General features: G+C 36.4%; 1 protein-coding gene across 1 annotated transcript; it reads left to right on the top strand.

The window, feature by feature from the left end:
- On the top strand, positions 1 to 25,934 carry LOC149788499 (death domain-containing protein CRADD-like). Its single transcript, XM_089974496.1, has 4 exons — positions 1 to 48; positions 5,789 to 5,849; positions 15,059 to 15,134; positions 20,899 to 25,934. The coding sequence occupies exons 3-4, from the start codon at positions 15,095 to 15,097 to the stop codon at positions 21,195 to 21,197; spliced, it is 339 nt and encodes a 112-aa protein (XP_089830622.1). The 5' UTR covers positions 1 to 48; positions 5,789 to 5,849; positions 15,059 to 15,094; the 3' UTR covers positions 21,198 to 25,934.
- Positions 25,935 to 26,121: the final 187 nt, after the last annotated feature.

Genomic DNA, 26,121 nt, shown 5'->3' on the forward strand with positions numbered 1-26,121 from the left:
TACAAAAGAAGGTAGTAGCACAAGGGAAAAACTAATTTGGAGAGAATTGTTTGTTGTAAGATAGTTTCACACATTTTATAATATTATATCTTGTAATAGTTGCATTTTTTAAAAAAAATAGCTTTTTAGTGTTATATGGCTGATATCTATTTTTTTTAAGGTCAAATCTATGTGCATAAAATTTAAATGTATGAAAAAAGGCCTGAAAACTTCGTACGATAGTTTTTGAATGGAACGATGAAATTAGGGTGAACCAATGATTTTTTATTATTTGAAAGATAACTCACTTAAAATTTGCACATATGCAGTACTGTTACAAAGAACCTTCGAGTCATTTAAGGATACTCCCAATTTTCTTTGTAACGAGCGCTAGTTACCATACCCACCGTTATTTTATTTGTAGTCATATATGTTAGTCCTACAGTGCAGGACATAGCACTAATTCTACAGTGTAAGACATAGCACTAGTCCTACAATGTAAGACATAGCACTAGTCCTACAATGTAAGACATAGCACTAGTCCAACAATGTTAGTCCTACAGTGTAAGACCTAGGCATAGCACTAGTCCTACAGTGTAAGACATAGCACTAGTCCTACAATGTAAGATATAGCACATGTTGTTTTAGTTTTAGTGCTGTTTTACTATCCAAATAACGACCTTGTGTAGCCAGTTCTAATGACAGTTGACATCAGAATGAGGAGTCAAAATTTCAGGAATATATCACACACTTGGCCGCCATTATCGACACTCTTCCACTAATTTATGTGTAATTAATATACTTCCTGTGCTCTCTTTATCCTGGTGGAATGAAAATATGACACTAGCAAATGGATGCATTTACATTTGAATTTGTTGCAATGCGATGGTAGTCGAGGTGTGCCGAAGTTTGTTTAAGTAGAGTCATGTGGGGGATCTGTTTCTTGAACGAAACAAAATGTAGCATACAGTAACAATAGTCATAATATATTTTAATTCATTTCATTAAAGAATATTATTTCAACTGAATCCGATTTCGGCATTCCCTGCTTTCATCGCTTTCCAGCCCACTGAAATGTAGGCCAATGAAACTCGAAAACAGGTCCGTTTCTTTTGTGAGAATTTGAATTTATTAGAGAAAAGACATCAGGGCAAAAACATTATAACTTTACTTTGTAGAAATGCATTGTTGTTGGTTCATTAGTTGCCAGTTGTGTGTGATATTCCTGAAAATTTGATTTTCGTTACACTGTAAGTCGTCATCAAAACACGCTACACAGTGCCATTAGTTAGGCTGTAAGACCCATCACCCCCAGAACAAAAATATCGGGTGATGTGTCTACGTTATAAAACTAGATGTAGCACATATTGTTTTTGTTCTAGTGCTATGTCTTACTACCCAAATAAAAGCCTTGTAGATCATGTTCCGATGTCAGTTGACATCAGAATGAGTAGTCAATCTTTCAGGAATATCTCACACTTGGCAGCTTATATCGACACTCTTCCACTAATTTATGTGTAATTAAAATAGTTACTGTGCTGTCTTTATCCTGGCTGAATGAAAATATCACACTAGCAGATGGACATATTTTCATGTTCTGTTGACATACATTTGAATTTGTTGCAATGTGGTGGTAGTCAAGGTATGCCAAAGTAGGTTCTTGTGGAGGATATGTTTCTTGAGTGAAATGAAATGTTGCTTACAGTTCCAATAGGCATATAATATATTTTTTATTCGTTTCATTAAAGAATAATATTTCAACTTAACCCAGTTTTGAAAATAGTTCCAGTTCTTTTGTGAGAATTTGAATTTATTAGAGAAAAGACATCAGGGTAAGTAAAGCCAGACAAAAACATTATAACTTTACTTTGTAAAAAAAAGCATCATTATTGATTGCCAGTTGTGTGTGATATTTCTGAAAACTTGACTTTTGTTACACTGTCAGTCGACATCAAAGCAAGCTACACAGTGCCATTAGTTAGGCAGTAAGGCCCATCACCCCCCACAGAACAAAAATGTTGGGTGATGTGTCTTACATTGTAGGACTATCCTACATGTAAGACCTCGATGCTGATATTTATGTTTTGGGTAGCACTCAAACATAAATAACATGTGATATGTCGTATATTGTAGGACTATTTTATTTGTTGAGACATCAGAAACAAATCTGGCACATTGATAAAGATTATATAGCTGTTTATAAAATGCTACATTTTAAAAAAATGTTTGGACCAAAATTAGATTTTGTACATTTTTTTCATATTATAATTATAGCAATTGTTTAAAAGCTTTTTTTGTGGTTTTTAGCCAGTGAGCTAGAGATACAAAATTGTGATATGGAGAGATTACCATATGAATGTTGCTTCACACAGACCTTTATGGAAGGAACATTTTTATTTACAGGGCCAGTAATCAAACAATTAGAAATTATTTGAACTTCCATTGTTTCAAAAGTTGCATTATTATTACTTAATAATGCATGAAAAAAGCAAGGAAATAGTGTTCAAGACATAGAATCCTTTTTCAGTGTTTTTCTCATTTACACTGTCACCCACTTCTTTGACAAAAGTTGTCATTTCATACTAAGCATGTCATTGTACAAGAAATACAATATTCAGTAAAATGTGTAAATGGATTTTTACACTCCACAGACTTTACTAAACTGTAGCCTACACTATAGCAGAACTTAAAATCATCAGAAAAGTGAGTAGCTGTGAACAGACATTACTGAAAAGAATTGAGACTGTTTAACATTTCCTTCACCATGGAATATTCAACCAATCAGATGTTATTTTTGAATGTTTGAATTATTTATTCATGTCATAAGGTTTCATAAAGCCACAAATTCATTCACATATAACAAATGTTTGTGTAAAGTAAATGAATAAGTTGTATGTTTAGAGAGTAAAAGACTCACACTGTATATGTGTTGTAGAGAATATGCATATATCTATTAATTCAATTCATAAACTTCCATCTTTTTTCACATTGTGTTTGTGTTGTCATTTAATCCAGGCGTCCATTCAGGTCAAATCCTGTTACATAAGATCAGCAACCTTTGCACAGCTAGCGACTAATTGTACTCCCAAGTGGGGACTGTCATAAAAATGGTCTATTTATGCAACCCAGTAAGCAGTTAATTGTACTCCAGGTGGGGACTATGTCATAAAAATGGTCTATTTATGCAACCCAGCAAGTGGCTAATTGTACTCGAGGTGGGGACTATGTCATAAAAATGGTCTATTTATGCAACCCAGCAAGTGGCTAATTGTACTCCAAGTTGGGACTATGTCATAAAAATGGTCTATTTATGCAACCCAGTAAGCGGTTAATTGTACTCCATGTGGGGACTATGTCATAAAAATGTTCTACAACACAGCAGGTGGCTAATTTTACTCCAGGTGGGGACTATGTCAAGAAAATGGTCTATTTATGCAACATGGCAAGCAGCTAATTGTACACCAGGTGGGAACTGTGTCATAAAGATGCTCTATATTATCCAGGTGGTGACTATGTCATAAAAATGATATATTTTATAACCTTAGCCCAGCAAGTGGCTAACTGTACTCCAGGTGGGGACTATGTCATAAAAATGGTCTATTTATGCAACCTTAGCCCAGAAAGTGGCTAGTTGTACTTCAGGTCAGGATTATGTCATAAAAATGTCTACAACACAGCAAGTGGCTAATTGTACTCCAGGTGGGGTCTATGTCATAAAGATGGTCTATTTATGCAACACATCAAGCGGATAATTGTACTCCAAATGGGGACTATGTCATAAAAATGTCTACAACACAGCAAGTGGCTAATTGTACTCCAGGTGGGGACTATGTCATAAAAATGGTATATTTATGTAACACAGCAAGCAGATAATTGTACTTCAAGTGGGGATTATGTCATAAAAATGTCTACAACACAGCAAGTGGCTAGTTGTACTCCAAGTGGGGACTATGTCATAAAAATGGTCTATTTAGGCAACACAGCAAGTGGCTAACTGTACTCCAGGTGGGGACTATGTCATAAAAATGGTATATTTAGGCAACACAGTGAGTGGCTAATTATACTCTAGGTGGGGACTATGTCATAAAAATGGTCTATTTCTGCAACCCAGCAAGCAACTAATTGTATCCCAGGTGGGGACTATGTCATAAAAATGATCTATTTATACAACACAGCAAGTGAAAAAACTCCCATAAATTGTCTTGTACATAATGGCTCTGAGAAGACTCCATGATAAATAAGTGTTCGTTTTCTATAGTTACTTTTCAGGTTATCTCAGACCAACCAGTTATTTTCCACCTCTTAATCACAGTTATTTGTCATTACTGACCATGTTAAATAACCATACAGTTAAAATTTCAGTTGCATATGGTCAGAACATACATGTATCTGTTAGCAGTTAGAATAGGAATTCAGTAGCTTCTAGACTGGTGGGTATGTCAATACAGGAAGGGATTGCAAATTACCAATAAATATTAATAAAGAGTGGTTGAAAGCACTCACCATTATGGGTCAATGCCATCTCATGGGTTTGAATCTCGGGTTCAGCCAATGTCAGTATGCGAGAAAGCTTGCCAGTAGCTTTTTGTGGTTTAGTGTTTCTTTCTGGGGTTTTCCTGGGTTCTTCATCCACCATTTATTTACTACTCCAGTAGCCTAGTGGTTAGAGTATCCGCCTCAGATGTGGGAGGTCATGGGTTTGATTCCCAGCCGAGTCATACCAAAGACTTATAAAAATGGTACTAACAGCTGCCTCACTTGACATTCAGCTTTAAGAGGTTAGTGTTAGGACTGGTCGGCCTAGTGTCAGGATAATGTGGCTGGGTGGGACATCATGCAACATGTCTGCAGCATGATGCCCCAGTGCTAGACATCACTATAAACTGCCACATTGCAGACATCATAGCAATATGACTGAAAAATTGTTAAAGCTACGTTAAAAATCCAAATCACATCACGTCCTCCACTGTTTATAATGGCCGCCATGTAGAGCCTATCTTGTGCTGAAAAATGGTTTTTGAACCCTACAACAACAACAAAGATTTGATCATGTGAACTAAGAGAAAAGGGATTCAGCTATTTAAATTCATCAGTTGTAAGCCTCTCAAAATTCAGATCTTTAAAGGGATCCAGATTTTTGAGCACTTGGTCCCATGATCCAGCTGTCAAAAGAGGCAGTGATATAAAGTCAATTTATCCTGTTGAAATATATCCATTCTAGATAATTAACCTGCTTCATATGCCTGATTATTTGTCATTTGCTTTTTTAACAATGCAAAATTTAATTTCTGCAAGATCTCACATATTCCAGTAACAAGAATATCCACCAGATGAAATCAGCATGGGCATTATAAAAGGATTTGTAAAGTTCCACACATATGGTAAAAAATAATAATAAGAAACTTTACCATGAATCAGACTTGATAGAAAAGCTGAGAGCAATACTTTTTGGCAATACTTGTATTACTGTTATCACAATACAGGTTTCGTACTTGCTTTCACTTGAAATTCATTGAGTAAGAAAAAGATGGATCATATTTTAAAACGTCACCAGTTGATCAAATCTACCAATACTAACAGACACAAGAGCTACACAGATGCTATTGTTTAAGAAGTCTGCAAACTCGCAAAAGACACTTTCACTTACTCTTTTTTTATTTTGAAGTTGTGATAGAGCATTTAGGACATTTTGGGGTTTAATTCACAATGCTGTGAGATCTTTTTAAATTTTCACTTTCTATTCATGGGAAATTAATTATTTGCTGAATATTACTAAACTTGTTAGTTTTTGTTCTTTTCTGTTACCTAGCTTAGGACCCTGGAGTTGTGGAGTCCCCACCAGCCATATAACTAGGAATTGTTGGGCTAAGGTAAGGTAACTGTAGCTAGATTTAGCATGTGCAGTAGCTTTTGTCAACATGAGTCCACTCTGCTAATGTTACCCTAGCTCTATAAGTCCATAATTATCCTGACTTTAGAGTCCCCACCAACCCTGTAAATATGGAATTGTTGGGCTAAGATAATCACAGCTAAATATACCATTCACCTGCATGCAGTAGCTCATTAACAGAGTTCATTCCACAAGTTTTTGTAGCTCTATAATTCCTTATTTATCTTGGCTTTAGAGTTCCCACCAACCCTGTAAATATGGACTTTTTGGGTTAAGGTAACCACAGATAAATCTACCATTCACCAACATGTAGTTACTGTATTTTGTTTAAAAACAGAATTCATTCCACTGAAGTTGTTGTAGCTCTATAAGACCCTAATTATATGGACTTTAGAGTCCCCACCAGCAGTATAACTAGGGACTTGTTGAGCTTAGGTAACTTAAGCTAGATCTACCAGATCTATGTTATTTGTATTGGAATACTACCATATGTTGCCATTTCTACTTATTTGTATTGGAATACTACCATATGTTGCCTATTCCACTTATTTGTATTGGAATACTACCATATGTTGCCTATTCCTCTTATTTGTATTGGAATACTACCATATGTTAAAATTATTTGTACTGGTATACTACCATATGTTAAAATTATTTGTATTGGAATACTGCCATATGTTAAAATTATTTGTATCGGAATACTACCATATGTTAGAATTATTTGTATTGAAATAATACCATATGTTAAAATTATTTGTATTAGGATAATACCATACATTAACATTATTTCTTTCTGTATATTATGGTGGTGCTTACTTGTGATACTTTCAGAGTCTGAACTGTGAGACTTGACAAAATGTGGGAAATTAGTAAATTCAGTGAAAATTTACTTTTTGTCATTTATGTAGATTCATATGAAAATGTATTCCTTTGGTTCGGTTGGCCAAGTGGTCTAAAGCTCTCTCCGTTACAGATCACTGCCATCTCACCTCTATCTGCGTGGGTTCAAGTCTTGGATTCAGCCAATGTGGGTATGTGAGAAAGCTTGCCAGTAGCTTCTCGAGGGTCGGTGGTTCTTTCTGTGGATTTCCCGGGTTCTTCCTTCACCATTAATACTGGCCGCCATGTATAGCCTATCATGTGCTGAAAAATGGCATTAAACCCAACAACAACAACAACATTCCTTTGGTTCACTTTTATCATACCTTAATATGTTTCAGATTGGGTAGAATGTACACACATTTTGTGATGTAGATTATTCTTATTTGATTCAATTCACAGATTTACTGATGCATTCAATTTTCTATCAAATCATTTACAAAATGGTCAAAATTATCACAAGAAAAAAATTCTTGTAATAGAATCACAGGGTGAGACTGTGCATTGGTCTAAATGTTAATGTTTCCCTCACGCTATGAGATATCACATGCATAAGCTCTCATTACAAACCTTGTCCTCAGAGATCTGATTATATTTGGAGATAAATACATTTTTCCACATCATAATTCTTACACTACACTTTTTGTGGGGACAGATGGGTTGCAAATCCAGATAATATCATATCGTCAATTGGAGAATGTCAGATTGATTGCTTTACCTTGTAAATGAAGTCGATTCACAATAGCAGGAGAAGTAGAAGTAGATCCTTAATAGCAAGATAAGTGGATTGTCAATAGTAAGATAAGTGGATTGTCAATAGTAAGTTAAGTGGATTGTCAATAGTAAGATAAGTGGATTGTCAATAGTAAGATAAGTGGATTGTCATTAGTAAGATAAGTGGATTGCCAATAGTAAGTTAAGTGGATTGTCATTAGTAAGATAAGTGGATTTCATTAGTAAGATAAGTGGATTGCCAATAGTAAGATAAGTGGATTGTCAATAGTAAGATAAGTGGATTGTCAATAGTACGATAAGTGGATTGCCAATAGTAAGATAAGTACATTCTCCAGTAGTCAGAGTGATTGATTGATTGATTGTTTGTTTTTTAATGGCGCATCAGCACTTTTAGGCTATTTAGCGCCAAACAAAGTGTTATTTGTATAATCTTTTAAAACTTACAAAAGGTCCTATATCGACCAGCGATATAAAAGAACAAATGGTTGAAATTAAAAACGGTAAGATGGTAACGGTGCAAAATAAAGCTTCCCGATCAACGGGAGATGTAAAAAAGATGAATAGGTATTAAAATGGGACGGTATATATATTGCATAAAACTGCACAAGGTGATAGCATAAAAGTCAGAGTTTAGAGTAAATATTTACGGCTTTCAAGAACTCTATAATACGAGTGATGTTTATATTATCAAAAAGTTCTTTCATGTCATGCACAATGTAATAACGATCGCGCGTAGGTTGTAGGTCAAAGCACTCTATCATAAAGTGCTTGACAGTGAATGGTTCATTGCAAGAAACGCACTCTGGTGGGTCTTCACCTTTTAGTATGTGGGTGTGGGTGATATAAGTATGACCAATTCGGATTCTTGCAATGACTACCTCCTCCCTACGAATGGTTCTGTAGGAAGGAGTCCATTCCCCTATAGTTGGTTTGATTGCGTGAAGTTTGTTATTTACAGCATCATTCCATGATGCCTGCCACTTCTGACGTAAGAACTTTCTGATACAAGGTTTAAAATCAGTATATGGTATTTTAAAATCAGATGGTTCTTGAGAAAGGGCCATTTTAGCAGCGCGATCTGCTTTTTCGTTACCTTTAATACCATTGTGGCTAGGTAACCAACAGTATATTATATTGTGGGAGACACTCAGCTCGGTATTTTTTACGAGTATGTTTTTCAATAATGGGTTCTCCAGTTTTCTATTGTGTAGCGACTGGAGTACTGATAGCGAGTCGGAGAAGATGATACTGTTTAAAATACGGTTCTTTTCTATATGTTACAGAGCAAGGTCTATTGTTCTGATTTCGGCTGTAAAAATTGATGCTCCATTTGGTAAGCGAACTTGCGTTGTGTGATTTCCACAAACAAAGGCTGCAGCAGCCTTTTCCTCATCCTTTGGGCCATCAGTGTAAATTCTGGTGTAGTTTTTAAATTCGGTGAGGAGTTCATGGTAAGAGTTGTGGAAGATAGAAGGGTTTGTTTTGGACTTTTTCCCATCATGTAGCGTAAAACGTACTTTTGGTTGTTTAATTAGCCAGGGTGGTGTTTCGGAGATGGATGTTTTCTGAATTTTTGAAAGATCTATATTTGTAGTGTCAAGGCTGGATGATATTCTAATGCCAAAGGAAGGTATGGCGTTTGGTTTATTTTCGTATAAAGTTTTGTATTTGGGTTGAAAAACAGCCGAAAAAGCAGGATTCAGAGGGTTTGATTTTAATTTGAGAGCATACTGTGCGGAAAGCATTTCTCTACGATGCGATAACGGTGGTTCATTCGCCTCAGCTAGAAGGCTTTCACACGGGGATGTTTTAAATGCTCCCAGAGCCAGTCTTATTCCCTGATGGTGAATTGGATCAAGCATTTTAAGATACGATTTTCTGGCAGAACCATACACAACGCAACCATAGTCTAGTTTGGAGCGAATAAACGTTCTGTATAAATTTAGGATGACTTTTCTATCAGCACCCCAGTCAGTGTGCGCTACTACTTTAAGTATGTTAAGTGCTTTTAAGCATTTAGCTTTTAAGTTCTTTAGGTGTGGAATAAAGGTCAGTTTTCTGTCAAAGATTATACCTAAAAATTTGGTTTCCTCAACAACTGGAATAGGTGTTCCATCCAGTGTGAGGTTCGGTTCATCGTGATGTTTTCGTAACTGACAGAAATGCATGCATACCGTTTTTGATTTCAAGAATTTGAAACCGTTTGCATTGACCCAATTTTGAATTTTGTTTATATTTTGCTGCAGTTGTCTTTCAATTGTATGCATGTGCTTTGACCGATAACATATTAGAAAATCATCAACGTATAATGAACAATCCACACCAGGAGTCAAACACTTGGTGATGCTATTAATTTTGATGTTAAAGAGCGTCACAGATAAAATACTGCCCTGGAGCACACCCATCTCTTGCTCGTGCAGATCTGAGAGGGTAGAGCCCACTCGTACTTTGAATTCTCTGTCGGAGAGAAAGTTGGATATGAAATAGGGCAGACGGCCTTTTAGACCTAGATCGTTCAGGTCATTTAGTATCCTGTACTTCCATGTCGTGTCATAGGCCTTTTCTAAATCAAAGAAAACCGCTACTAAATGTTCTTTCTTAATAAATGCATCGCGAATGAATGTTTCTAGTCTAACCAGATGATCATTGGTGCTCCGGCCATATCGAAAGCCACTTTGGAAAGGAGATATTAAATTGTTAGTTTCCAAATACCAGACAAGCCGAGAATTGATCATTCGTTCCATTGTTTTGCACACACAGCTTGTGAGTGCAATTGGTCGATAGCTGTTGGGGTCTTCGCTATCTTTACCGGGTTTGGGGACTGGTATTACAGTTGCTTCTTTCCAGATTTTTGGTACATTACCAGTAATCCATAAATCATTGAAGAGTTTCAAAAGAGATGTTAATGATGATTCTGGAAGGTGTTTCAGAAACTGGTAATGTATCTCGTCAGGCCCAGCGGATGTATCATGGGCCTTATCTAAAGCCTCCCTAAGCTCCGATAGTGAGAACAATTGATTATAACTTTCCGAGTTGTTGGATGTGAATTTTAAACATGACTTTTCTTTTTGAGTTTTAAGTTTTCGGAAGGCTTCTGAATAATTAGATGATGAGGAATTTTTCGAGAAACTGTCAGCAAGAATATTAGCAATGTCACGTTTTGAACTAAAGTTGTCATTGTTCAGTGTCAGATGTCGGAGAGGGTTTTGCTTTCTCTTTCCGTTTATTTTGCGTATAGTGTCCCAAACTTTTTTAACAGAGGAACGATAGTTTGAAGAAGAAACATACTTCTTCCATGATGCTCTTTTACTTTCTTTGATTATGCGGCGAGCTTTGGCCCGGGCAATGCGATATATATTTAAGTTTTCGGGCGTCGGTTGATTATTAAATTTCCTTAATGCTTCTCGGCGTAGTTTAATGGCTTCCTTACATTCCTTAGTGACCCAAGGTTTTTGGGTTCTTTTACAATATGGCGAGGACTTGGGAACGGATTCTTCTGCAATCTCTGTTAAAATAGATGTAAAATGCTGAATGGTGTCGTCAACATTGAAAACTGTATCCTCATTCAGCCTAGTTTTACAGAGTGTTTCAAACTTGGCCCAGTCGGCCTTCTTTAAATTCCATTGTGGAATTACTTCATCGACTGTAGAGTTAAGATTTACAAGAAAGATTGGGAAGTGATCGCTGCTGTGAAGGTCATCAGCGACCTTCCATTCATAGTCCAAAAGCAGAGAAGGAGAACAAATTGTCAAATCGATGCTTGTGTATGTACCCGTGCCTGGGTGTAAATATGTTGGTGTTTTGGTATTATATAGACACAGATCGTGTCTAGAAATAAAGTCTTCAACTTTGTGACCTCTGTCACTTATATGATTTGATCCCCATAAAATGTTATGGGCATTAAAATCCCCGAGTAAAACAAAGGGTGCAGGAAGCTGTTGAACAAGATTGTCGAGTTCGTTTGGTACTAGGTTAGTGTTTGGTGGTAAATAAATAGAGCAAAATGTAATCACTCGATGTAGAGTGACGCTTACAGCAATGGCTTGTAAGTTGGTGTTTAAATGAATGAAGCTATGAGGAGCTCTGTTGTTTACAATAACAGAAACTCCTCCTGATGCCCTATCAACATTTGAAGAGCAGGTGTTAAACAGGGAGTAGTTTTTAAATGTGATATTGTCCGTATCTTTCAAGAATGTTTCTTGAAGGCATATTACCGCAGGATCATGTTCATTTAAAAGCAGGAGAATATCATTGTAATTTGCTTTAAGTCCTCGACAATTCCATTGTATGATAGTGTTTTTCATTATAAATTTAAATTAAAGATTGTGGAGCTAGGTTAGACCTTTCGCAGAGGGAATTTGTTTTGTTATTTCTCTGGAGGAAGTACGGGGGTGAATTTTTTGTTTGTAGGTCTGGAGTTCCCTTGGGCGCATGGAGCAGATTCTTCTGCATCCATGCTCTCGATGTCTCCAAACCTGTTATAAAGTTTGATGGGGTCATCTGACCCCTTTTGTTGCCTGTTTCCGTGAGATTTTTTACTCTTTGGTGATTTAGGTTGTTGGGTATTATTAAATGTAGTCTGAGTAGATGCCGTGTTTTTCTGTGCTGGGTAATGGGGGGTGTTTGAATTTGGTGTTGAATCGGGTGCTTCTGTTTGTGTTTGAGCGTCCTTCGTTGTTTTAGGATTGCTCTTCACTACAGTGGAGAAGGATGGGCCAGGATGGGCTGTTTTTGCCTGTACAATTTTTCTGGCTTCTGGATAGGGAATATTATGTGTATTTTACCCTCTGAATTTCCTTCTCCTGTTTCCAGGTATCGCAATCCTTGGAATTTGCGTGGTGCTCTTTTCCGCAGTTGACACAATGCAGAGTTGCTCTACAATCAGATTCCTGATGAGCATTGTCTCCGCATCGGCCACATATTTGGCTCTTGGAGCAGCGGTCTTCGTGATGGCCGTATTTTTGACACTTATAACACCGAAGGGGGTTGGGAATGTAAATCTCTACCTTTACTTGCAAAAAGCCAACTTTTACCACTTTGGGTACAGTTGGCCTGTTGAAGGTGAGTACAATGGTGTTGGTGTCCTGCAGATTGTTATTACGTTTAATACGTATTCGTCGGACTGCAGTGACACCTTCACCTTTCATTCCTTCGATGATGTCAGCGTCGGTGACTCCAGCCAAGTCACGGCAGCGAATCACGCCTTTGGACGTATTCAGTGTGGTGTGAGCGAACGAGGTTACTGGGATATCAAAGAACGTTTTCATTTTCCTGATATTGTCTGATTGACCTCGTCGCTCACACTCAATAAGAAGACAACCCGATTTCAACTTTTTAACACTTTTGGGTGTGCCAATCGAACCTGTGATAGTCTTTTCGATGACAAATGGAGATAGTGCGGCAAGCGGTTTTGTGGCATCTTTTGACTGTATGACCATGAAGCGTGGAAATGACTCCACACTACATGGTTCATCGTCAGACTCTGATAAGGGTTTCGATCTTTTATTTTGATTTTTTTTGGAATTATCCATGATGGCTAGATTAAAAATTCAGCACCCGTGCTCCCCACCCACCAAGGAGCCCAACAAGGGGACACTTTTCAAGTGCCAGGGATACACAAATGCCATACTCAGTTGATAAGATTACCTTTGATTGACCTTGAAGTCGCCAATTTCTAAGGTCGGTAAAATTACCCCCTGATTGACCCATTAAGCCACCGCCTTCTAGGAAGCCTTCTAAGACTTGGAAAAGGGAAATATAAAGGAATAGAATATAGGGGCAACGGTGGTATCAAGAGAGATACAAGGAGAAAAAGAAAAAAGGTGAGAAAGTTAATAAAGACCTCCTAGGGCTCGGCGTGACCAGGCGATTTGTCGGAACCGGGTCCATCCCGACCACCCGTCTAAGAGAAGTAGAGGCCAAAGTAGTGTATTGCAGGGAAAGCCTCTGCTCAACTACCAGGATCCTTTCCTCCCCCGACACGGGACGCAACCCACGGCAAACAGGTTGCCTCTACTTAGTCGCCTTTTACGACACGTAGCGAGGCACGTCGGGCCAATTCTACAACCCCGGACCCGCAGGGGGATCTAGTAGTCAGAGAAGTAGATCCTCAATAGTAAGAGTAGTAGGTCATCATTATTAAGAGAAGTGGATTCTCAATAGCAAGATAAGTGAATCCTTATGATAAGGAGAAACAGATCCTCATTAGTAAAAAATGTAGATCCTCAAAAGTAAGAGTAGTGGATATACTAGACCTACAGAGATAACATAGGTTTTTTGGACTGTAATCTCAGTCATAAATATGTCTGTTCCAATTTTTTATTTATATTGGAATGCTACCACACATTGCAATAAGTTTTTATTTATATTGGAATACTACCACACATTGCAATAAGTTTTTATTTATATTGGAATACTGCCACACATCGCGATAATTTCTTCATGAACATTTGGTTATATTTGGTGGAATGTTGCATGATAAAAGCAGATATTGTTAGGAACATTTTCCTGCTTGACTTTTGCATATTTTGAATAAGCATAACAGAGAATTCCGAAATAGTAAATCTTCATCATTAAGAAAGGTCCTGTTACTTATTAAAGAATGAACATTTGTTCCTATTGATCATTGAACTGACCATTACATCAAGCTACGAAGTTCATCAAGCATGGCTTGAGTAGGATAATGGAAGTCTGCGGATAGTCTCTGATTTTCATGGTCAAGTCATTTGAAAACAATTCATTGATCCTCACTGAAAAATAGGTACAAAAGAAGTGTGCAGTGTTCATTTTTAGTCACTACTAAGTCAGGATATAATGGCTTGTAATAAGAAAGAATAAATATTGCACTCTATTTGCTTTCTATACATTTACTGGTACTTAAGGTGAGCTGAGTGATTCATTCAGTTTTTAAAAAAGTGTCAGGATCAGGGGTTTATTGACAAGTTGTAGTGATCAGGAAGGGAGTGGTGCAGTTTTAAAAAAGTGTGTCAGGATCAGGGGTTTATTGACAAGTTGTAGTGATCAGGAAGGGAATGGCGCAGATTTAAAAAAGTGTGTCAGGATCAGGGGTTTATTAACAAGTTGTAGTGATCAGGAAGGGAGTGGTGCAGTTTTAAAAAAGTGTGTCAGGATCAGGGGTGTTTTAACAAGTTGTAGTGATCAGGAAGAGAGTGGTGCAGTTTTAAAATTCTCATATGGGTGTACCACTCGCATTTGCTCAGAGAGCAATCTTGCCTGTATATCATTGCAGGATACTAGATGTGAGGTTGGGAAATCCCAAGTGGGGGTACCTCTCATATGTACTTAGTGAGCAACTTTGCCCGTATGTCATTACAGGATACTAGAAGTGGAGGTACCCAAAAGCAAATATCGTACCAGCAATAACATTTAGTGTCTTATAAGTTTTTGCAGGATGTTAGCCATCTTTTATGTTATTGTACCAATATTTGCAATCATATAATCATAGAATTTCAAGAAAATTGGAATTATCTATCATTTTGTAATCAGTCTATTGCAATAATATCGTAACATGTTATATTACTTTAGTGTTTGATGGCTATATTTTCTATTTTGCAGGATTCACTGCAGTATTCTGCTTCTCTATCCAGGGTCATGGCAGGAACAGCAGGGAATGATGAATTCTTTATGAAGGGTAAGCTTCTTTATGAATCCCGAGAGTCTTTTAAATTTATCCATTTGTTTTGGATGCAAGATGTTAAAGCAGTTTGAAATGTTTTTGTTTTATTTGGATTACATTTATTTGTGTCCTTTTTTCAGAGGGATGTTGAAGTGGTTCTAAATTATTTCTTTCATTTCTGAAACCAGCATTCACAGGAGGATGTTTTCACTTTTTACATGTTGCACATTTTTATACAACCCTTGATTGATATTCATTATGGTGTCTGCTTTAATTATTGAATTGCCAAATTTAATGGTGAAGAAGTTGTTTGGGTCCAATATTAACAAATGCTTCAAAGGAAATAAGGAATTAAACACATTCCATCTAATCCTTTCTCAAGAATGCAGTGTAAAGTAGTCCTTTTGCTAAAATTCTTTAATCACTGTACAAGTTTTTAGCCTACGTGTACATATAACATATGCTATACTCATGCTATTGTCTCCATCCTATTATTCCCACTAAAATGGTATTGTCTTTCTGCCATAATGGCTCCAGCTTTAAGCATAGAATGTTTATGACTTTATCCCTGGTGTTATATTTATCACTCTTTATGGAATTTAGTCTTGGTGTTCCATTCCTCAGTCTTTATGGAATTTAATATTGGTGTTCCATTCATCGTTCTTTATGGAATTTAGTCTTGGTGTTCCATTCATCATTCTTTATGGAATTTAGTCTTGGTGTTCCATTCATCACTCTTTATGGAATTTAGTCTTGGTTTTTCCATTCATCACTCTTTGTCAAATTTAGTCTTGGTGTTCCATTTTACTCTTTATGGAATTTAGTCTTGGTGTTCCATTCATCATTCTTTATGGAATTTAGTCTTGGTGTTCCATTCATCACTCTTTATGGAATTTAGTCTTGGTGTTATGGAATTTAGTCTTGGTGTTCCATTCATCATTCTGGTGACCAGTTAGGTGATCATGATTGCAGATAACTGTGACCAATTTGTCTTAAAGACTTTACTATTTAAGGATTGAACATTATGAAAAAGCTTTTTATCTCTGACTTCCAGCTTTAGGTGTGGTGTGTTGACAAAGCTTGGCTTCAGTGTTCCTTACATAATTCTAAACCACCTCATAAAAATAGGTCAAAGTGACATTTTTTCTTACACATATAACATTGTTGTTTACATGATAACTCCAATACATGATGGGGGCCCCGAGTGGCCGAGCGGTCTAAAGCGCTCTCCGTTACGGATCACTGCCATCTCACCTCTGTCTATGTGGATTCGAGTCTCGGACCAGTGTGGGTATGTGAGAAAGCTTGCCAGTAGCTTCTCTTGGGTCGGTGGTTCTTCCCGGGTTCTTCCTCCACCATTAATACTGGCCGACATACATAGCCTATCGTGTGCTGAAAAATGGCGTTAAACCCCACAACAACAACAACAACCAATACATGATAACTCCATTATTAATGATTTAGTGTTTTATCAAAATATAAGGATAGGCATAGTATTAGTACAAGATGGTCAGCATTTTACTTTGTTTCATTGGGAGCTAACCTGGAGCAAATAGACCACAGTTATCTACATTTTATGCATGAACTAGTTATTTTCAGGTTAACACCAGCATACATATTTGTGTTAATGAAAAGTCTATTTGTTTGTCGTAGAGATTTTATGGAGCCTGGCTTCATCCTGGAACACCACTGGTAGACATAATTCACAGTAACCTACTATTCTTTCATTTGTTGCTCTAATTGTTTGTTTTACCACAGAAAGTTTTGTCTTCAGGCAAATCTCCAACTGTAGGCATGGTATGTTGTTAGAATCTGGCCAGTCTGTTCCTCATATCATCCTAAACCACCTAAAATAAGTTGAGTAAATGGACCTACTTTTCTTACACTAATGACTTTCTTGCTTACAAATCTTTCAGAAAGGGAAACATTTAGTTTGTAAACAAAGCTTTATTTACAGGCTTATTGTATTCATGTAAATTTGATCAGCTTATTATTTGCATGATTTAGAGCCTACCTAGGGGACGTAGTGAACAATATCATATATTGTATGCATGGATCATTGGCTTTGTAATTTACTGTAAGTTACTGATGTTCCTCATACATGCATATCACACACACCTATTCATTGACAGTGATGTTACATGTACATGCATATCATCCACACATAATTGTTCACTGACAGTGATGTTACTCATACATGCATATCACACACACCTATTCATTGACAGTGATGTTACTCATACATGCCTATCATCCACACATAATTGTTTATTGACAGTGATGTTACTCATACATGCATATCACCCACACCTATTCATTGACAGTGATGTTACTCATACATGCATATCATCCACACATAAGTGTTCATTGGCATTGATGTTACTCATACATGCATATCACACACACCTATTCATTGACAGTAATGTTACTCATACATGCATATCGCACACACCTATTCATTGACAGTGATGTTACTCATACATGCATATCCACACACACCTGTTCATTAACAGTGATCTTACTCATACATGTATATCCACACACACCTATTCATCAACATTGATGTTACTTGTACATGCCTATCCACACACACATATTCATCAACAGTGATGTTACTCATACATGCATATCCACACAAACCTTTTCATAAACAGTTATGTTACTCATGCATGCATATCCACACACATCCGTTCATTGATATCAGGGCAGGATCATATGATTCCTGCCTTTTCTTTGAAAAGGTCAGTGATAACAGTTGTGACATTAAGCACACAATTATAGAGGTCAGAGATGACAGTTGTAACAGCAAACACACAAGGTCAGAGATGACAGTTGTAATAGCAAACACAAAAGTATAGAGGTCAGAAATGATAATTGTAACAGCAAACACACACAAGTATAGAGGTCAGAGATGACAGGTGTGACATCAAACACACACAAGTATGGAGGTCAGAGATGATAGTTGTAATGTCAAACACACAAGGTCAGTGATGACAGTTGTAACAGCAACCACACACAAGTATAGAGGTCAGCGATGAGTTGTAACATCAAACACACACAGGGATGATAATTGTAGCATCAAACAAGCATTGAGGTAATGGATGACATTTTCAAACACAAGCATAGAGGTCAGGGTTGACAGTTGTAACTTAAGACACACACAAGCATTGAGGTAATGGATGACATTTGTAACTTCAAACACAAGCATAGAGGTCAGGGTTGACAGTTGTAACTTAAGACACACACAAGCATTGAGGTAATGGATGACATTTGTAACATCAAACACACAAGCATATAGTCTGTGATGACAGTTGCAACATCAAACACAGACATAGCCAGGCTTAATTCTGTCTGTGACTCCTGTAGTTTGTTACTGTAAGGCAGTCAATTTGTATAAAGAAATGCATACAGAAATAATTTTAGGTGAGAAGTATGATCATGGTAAAGTATGTTGGTCAGAAATATTAGCTTTTTACATCAGTCAGAAATGAGGCATTGCTAAAGTATGTAGGCCAGAAATAGCAGCATGCTATATTATCTAGGTCAGAAATACCAGCATGCTATATTATATAGGCAGAGATCTTGGAAACGCTTAATTACGCGTATTTGGACACCAGTTTTTTATCTGGGATGCAGAAAATCACTGAGGCGGGAGTCCTCTGTACGCATGTACTAGGTGTGTGGCAAAATTCAAAGACTTGCTAGTCCTGCTTCAGCCACCTGCTTTGTGGGAAAATGTGTTGATCAGTTAGCTGTGCTGATATTTACGATGACAGAATTCAGTGCCTGAAAGACCCCTTGATGTACATACATGTTGCCATTATAAGAGTACATCAAAAAGAACATGATGCAATAGCTGGGCGGCAAGTTCAAAGGCTTTGACTGGCGCCCGGGTGGGAAAATGTACTGATATTTACAGTGATTGAATTCAGAGTCAGAAAGACCCAGAGATGTACATGTGGTCATTTATAAAAGTACGTCAAATAAACAACTTTAGCTTTTGTTATTGTGTTCATTTCCGAATGTATCGGAATAAGTAGTGCACGAGAATCAAGACATGTTGAGACTTAGACAAAATGCCATTCGTAAATCTGGATAAGTATTGTGGGGTTACGGCAGACTTACAAAGATTGTGACGAGGTTCAGAACAGTGCTAAAGCTGCAAGAATTGATAGTTCGGATAGGACAGTAGCTAAGTGTAAGAAAGTGTGTGATGCCTAGCTTAGTGTTTGGAATGAGTTCTTACTTGGATTGACAAAATTCAGTATCACTCTGATGGACAAACAAGAGCTATTTAAGAGGTACATTGACTGACCTTGACTTAGCCCGGTTAGTTCTAGTGTTGTAGGAAATGTATTCATCAGTACATCAGTAGCTAGGCCTAGTTTTGATATCAATTACGTTGACAAACTCTTGCCCATTCACAAGCATATGTTTTGATAGCTGATTGACCTTTAACCCTTTTCCGAGTAAGGTAGCAACTATCAATTTTCTGCATGATATCCTTTGATGATAGGACATACAAACATGTGTTTTAAGATCAGAATCAGTGATCTGGATATATATATATGTTAACTGCCTCTTGTACACTATTTCGTCAGAAAATTAGTTTGAAACTGTAAGTGAACCAGTAGGTCTAACGGGAAATTATGGCGGACTTCACTAAATCTGGGATGTACCAGTTTATTAGATTTTCTGTTTTTGTAAATCATCGAGCAGATATTTTCAGAAAAATAATACAAATCATATAAAGCAAAGCCAAGGTATGATTTTATTAAAGATTTAACTTTAAAATGCAAATTATGTAGGTCAGAAACATATGGGACAATGCTATGTTGTGGAATTTGCGAGATGCGTTTTAATGTCTAAGCTGTTTTACGACTTGACACGTATTTGCGAAAATACGGGGGAAAAACAGCAAATCAGATACTATTTAACCATTGCCTAAAATTACTAGAAGGACATAGACAAATAAATAAACCATAAATTTGCAATCCTGTCAATGGACTGTTGTAATGAAGCTATATTAAACTGAGTGGTTACATGGTTACATTACGAAAACCTCTCCATCTAAATATAGATGCACTCACGTCCGTGTTGATTCTGTAGGAAAGAAGGGACTGCAACTTTTGATGGTGGAACTCCTATTTTTACCAAAATGGGAGTCCTGGACTCCTAGTTTTAATATCCTAGCGAGACCTCTGCTAGGTCAGAAATATCAGCATGCTATATTATCTAGGTCAGAAATATCAGCATTCTATATTTTCCATGTCAGAAATAGCATCATGCTATATTATCTAGGTCAGAAATAGCATCATGCTATATTTTCCAGGTCAGAAATAGCATCATGCTATATTATCTAGTTCAGAAATAGCAGCATTCTATATTTTCCATGTCAGAAATAGCATCATGCTATATTTTCCATGTCAGAAATAGCATCATGCTATATTATCTAGGTCAGAAATAGCAGCATGCTGTAGTACATGCAAAAATTTGATCACTTTTCCATGTGTCTTTTTCAGAATTGAACTATACCCATGGTCATCCAGTTTTTAAAAACAAAATAATTTTGTTAAAAGAAAGTTGTTAATTAGGTCTTGTATATCCTTTTGTTTTTTTAAACGAATCATTTTGTTGTTTACAGAAAGCTTATAACTATATCTTTTACATCCATCTTTTAAAAATTAATCATTCTCTTGTTTAAAGAATTTTTAATATCCTTTTTAATGATAGTAGTATAATAAGTTTAAATATGCCCTACTATGTTCATGTTTTGCAGAATTACAAATCCCTCAACCCATCTTGAACAGATCACCAAGTGAAAAAGAACTGAGTCGCCTAGCACGGAAAATAGGAAGGGAATATCCCTTGCTAGGTATAGATCTGGGAGTGCCAAAGGCAAAGATTGACCAAATAGAGATGGAAAACAACCACAGTACATGTAATGTGATATTTCAAATACTTTTAGAATGGAAACGGTCACATTATAAGGAAGCAACTGTACTGAACTTGTTGAAAGCCATGAGAGAAAATGGATGCGATTTAGAAGGTGTGCCAGATATTTTCATCAAAATATAAGAATAAAGTTTGCCTTTCTGTATGATTATGAATTAGGAGGAAGTAATACATCATATATGTACATTGTGATTTGTATGCTTCCTCAAACTAAATACAAACATCTAGCAAATACACAGCATGTAGTAAATACAATCACATAAATGATACTTGATACTCTTGTTGATTTACTTTGTACTGGTCTTTCTTCTAAACTTAATTGGCTTACACTTGAGAAAAAGGGTATGTTATCATAAAGCATTATGGATGAACAAATATTTTAGCATCCTTCGTATTTGTCAGAAAATGTTTCACCATTGTAGCTCAGTGCATAATTTGGGATCTTTTAGTTATAGACGTTGCAAGTTACCAAAGTCAAACACTGAACAATTCAAACATTCCATCTAGTATACTGGTACAGTAGGGGTGTTAAAACATATGTAAATAAGGTTACAACATAAGATGAGATTGGTAGAAACAGTAGGGGTGTTCAAACAGAGATCTGTAAATTGCCAATGTATTTTACAAGATGAGATCGGTAGAGACAGTGGGAGTGTTCAAACAGATATGTAAATTGTAAATAAGGTTAAAAGATAGGATTGGTAGAGACAGTAGGGTTGTCAAACAGAGGCATGCAAATAAGGTTTCAGCATAAGATCAGCAGAGACAGTAGGCATGCTGAGGTATATAGATAAAGCTAGAATGTAAGATATGCAGAAAAGTAGAGATGTTATGACAGAGGTATGTGGATAAAGTTGGAACACAAAATCATCAGAGACAGTGGAGGTGTTCAGACAGATGTGCTAGATAAAGTTAGAGAACTCAAAATCATCAGAGACAGTAGAGGTGTTCAGACAGATGTATCTAGAAAAAGTTAGAGAACACAAAATCATCACAGACAGTAGAGGTGTTCAGACAGATGTATCTAAAGTTAGAGAACACAAAATCATCACAGACAGTAGAGGTGTTCAGACAGATGTGCCTAGATAAAGTTAGAGAACACAAAATCATCAGAGACAGTAGAGGTGTTCAGACAGATGTGCCTAGAAAAAGTTAGAGAACACAAAATCATCACAGACAGTAGAGGTCTTCAGACAGATGTATCTAGATAAAGTTAGAGAACACAAAATCATCACAGACAGTAGAGGTGTTCAGACAGATGTATCTAGATAAAGTTAGAGAACACAAAATCATCAGAGACAGTGGAGGTGTTCAGACAGATGTGCCTAGATAAAGTTAGAGAACACAAAATCATCAGAGACAGTAGAGGTGTTCAGACAGATGTATCTAGAAAAAGTTAGAGAACACAAAATCATCAGAGACAGTAGAGGTGTTAAGACAGATGTGCCTAGATAAAGTTAGAGAACACAAAATCATCACAGACAGTAGAGGTGTTCAGACAGATGTATCTAGATAAAGTTAGAGAACACAAAATCATCACAGACAGTAGAGGTGTTCAGACAGATGTATCTAGATAAAGTTAGAGAACACAAAATCATCACAGACAGTAGAGGTGTTCAGACAGATGTGCCTAGATAAAGTTAGAGAACACAAAATCATCAGAGACAGTAGAGGTGTTCAGACAGATGTATCTAGATAAAGTTAGAGAACACAAAATCATCAGAGACAGTAGAGGTGTTCAGACAGATGTATCTAGATAAAATAAGATCAGTACAAATAGCAGAAATGCTCAGCCGGGTATCTACTGCTCTGGTGGCCTAATGGTTTGAGCGTCTGCCTTAGATGCGGGAGGTCACAGGTTCAAACCCTGGCCGAGTCATAAGAAAGACTTACAAAAATGGTACTAACAGCCGCCTCGCTTGGTGCTCAGCATTAAGAGGTTTGTGTTAGGACTGGTCGGCCTGGTGTTAGGATAATGTGATTGGGTGGGGCATCATGCTACATGTCTGCTGCATGATGCTCCAGTGCTAGATATCACTATAAACTGCCACACTGCAGACATCGTAGCAATATGACTGAAACATTGTTAAAGCTACGTTAAAAATCTAAATCACACACACTCAGTCGGGTATCAAGGAAAGGTTAGAACACAAAAAATGTAGGCAAGAGAATATTTGGACACATCATTCATTATTCTACCATAGTTTGCCTTATCTTCGTATTACTTTGGATTAACACAATGAATTAGTATTAATATATCAAATACAGTTTCCATGCAAGGATGTAGCTTTGTTTACAGGTGTTGTGTGTATGTGTCCATCTACAGGTGTTGTGTGTATTTGTCCATCTACAGGTGTTATATGTATGTGTCCATTTACAGGTGTTGTGTATATGTGTACATCTGCAGGTGTAGTTTTGTGTGTTCGTCAGCGTTTCTTTTAAATATTGGGTATAGAATTAGAAATATGTGTAGAATGCAGTAATGTGCCTTAATTTAAAAACTAATGGGGGAAAACCCATTAAATAAAACATTCCATTTATTATTATTATTATTATAAATTGTTATGAAGGTACTATTCAAACAGCTTATTTGGTGAAACATTTGAGCATTATTTAATGCAAAAAAGCTGAAAATCTGTGAACACTAATTAAAGTTACGAAGGTGAAGAAATTAAAGGTATAAATAAATGTAAATGTTTTAAAAGAACTTGTATGATTGTATTTAATGATATTTCTGTGAATGCATGTTGAATATGCATAATACTAACAAGTATGTCAATTACTATGTATATATTGTAATTATTATTAGCATACTTTGTCAATATCTTGTCAATACAACTACCATCAATACCACTTCACATTTATTCTTGTTTTTCTCATGGTCACCATCTTCTTACTACTAATTCCATTACTGGTTGTTGATGCTGCTACCACTATTATCACCACCACCACCACCATCACAGATAGACATTTGGTTTTGATACCTCTATTTCTAAATGTTCATTCACCTCAGAAACCTTGAAAAATGAAAAGCATTCAAAATTTCTCAAAATTAAGTTTGTGGTTGCCATTGTCACAGTTCTGTTGTACCATACAAGCTGAATCAAATATTTTTACCTGTTTACATGTACGTCATAAAAACAGATACGTTTTTCACACTGTATGGTCCATGCATCTAATTTAAAATATAAAGGTATTTTAAACTTAAATGATCATAGGTGTTTTTTAAACTTAAACGATCATAGCTGTTTTATTTACAGAAGTATAGACACATCTGCAAGTACAGAATGTGTCTCTCATTTCTATGAACAAAACTGTTAGAAAAATTTAAAGAGTAATTTATTACTTCTCTCTATAATCTGAGAATTAAAACAAATATTGTTCCACAGAGATTTTAAAGTGCAGTTCTTACTGTTAGCTACTCTTGTCATCATTGAAAACACATATTTTTAATTCATCAAAATAAATACATTGTTGTTGACAAACATGGCATAGGCACTGTACTATGTTGGAAGGCTTAATGGTTAATGAAGACTATCCTTATAGCCAATAACTAATTTTATTTACATGTATTCACTAAAGTTTGTCCACGGCGGTGTGCAATACACTGCACAGCAGTAAGATGTAAATGATGTAATTTTGATATTCAAAGAACAATTTCTATAAATTTACATAAACCATGTTTCTTCGAGTGTCTTGTCATATCTTCATCATCTGATTGCATTTTAAATCAAAAGAATGTAACTGTTGACATGGCAGTTAAGAAGTTCACATGGAGGAGACAGTACTTTGAAAGAAGTGAACCGCTCCGGTGGCCTAATGGTTAGAGCATCCGCCTTGGATGCAGGAGGTCGTGGGTTTGATCCCCGGCCGAGTCATACCAAAAATTTACAAAAATGGTACTAACAGCTGCCTCGCTTGGTGCTCAGCATTAAGAGGTTAGTGTTAGGACTGGTCGGCCTAGTGTCAGGATAATGTGACTGGGTGGGACATCATGCTACATGTCTGCGGCATGATGCCCCAGTTCTAGACATCACTATAAACTGCCCATTGCAGACATTGTAGCGATATGACTGAAAAATTGTTAAAGTTACGTTAAAAATCCAAATCACATTACATCGTAATTTGAAAGAAGTGGACTGAAAAACCATGTAATAAGTTTTTATATTATTATGATTTAATTCTCAAAAATGTCTTCAATAATTTCCTTTAACCTACGATAGAAGGACTTTTCAATGATGTAAAATTAAGCCCCACTTGACACTTTCTCAACTTGGATTGAAATCATTTGTATGTATATATTAAATAATAAAGGCACGTTCCTGCTTCATTCCATTTGTTATATGGAAGGAACTGGGTACTGCCCAATGCACATAGTACACTACAGTTGTATGCCATACCAGTTCACTAGAGTATGAACTGTACAGACAGATAATTGATTTGCAACCTTTTATATAATGTCCAATGATTAACACTATCAAATACCATACTGGCATCACAAAAACATGGCAAACATAGGGCAATGTGTTCTAAAATGATGCACAGCGATGCACGAAATGATGTTTGTTTTGTCACACTGTTTTTGTTCGTTTTTTCCATTTGTGAAAAATGTGAGAATCTAAATAGATCTGGTAAAAGTTGAAAATGAAACTGTTGCCAGTATTTTGATTCCTGTCTTATGTGAGTGTTACAACAGTTCTTAGTTATGGGGAAACAACTCCAGCATTTCTAACATGCATAGCCACGCTTTGAATTTTACTTTGCACACATGCCAACATTTATTGTCAGTTTTGTGAATACATTCAGATTGTTCATGTCTGTATGTCCATATGAAATGAAATAAAAAGCAACACAAATGCATGTGAATCTGTTCAACTTGTTTAGCATTTACTGCATGCTTCGTAAGGCACAAAGGATTCGAAAGAAACAGTTGACGTCTTTATATTTTAAAATAACTGCATCCTTGACCTAACATTATAAATGATATGCATCATCATAAAATTTTTATATGAACAACAGGATCAAAAACATACATGAATCTGCAATG

The sequence above is a fragment of the Sinohyriopsis cumingii genome, chromosome 11 (genome assembly GCF_028554795.1).
Source record: "Sinohyriopsis cumingii isolate HCF-2022 chromosome 11, ASM2855479v2, whole genome shotgun sequence".
NCBI lineage: Eukaryota > Metazoa > Mollusca > Bivalvia > Unionida > Unionidae > Sinohyriopsis > Sinohyriopsis cumingii.

Coding starts and splice junctions, on each gene's coding strand:
- LOC149788499 (XM_089974496.1), top strand. CDS start 15,095: ATGGCAGGAACAGCAGGGAATGATGAATTCTTTATGAAGG. Junction 15,135..20,898: donor TGATGAATTCTTTATGAAGG/GTAAGCTTCTTT, acceptor CATGTTTTGCAG/AATTACAAATCCCTCAACCC.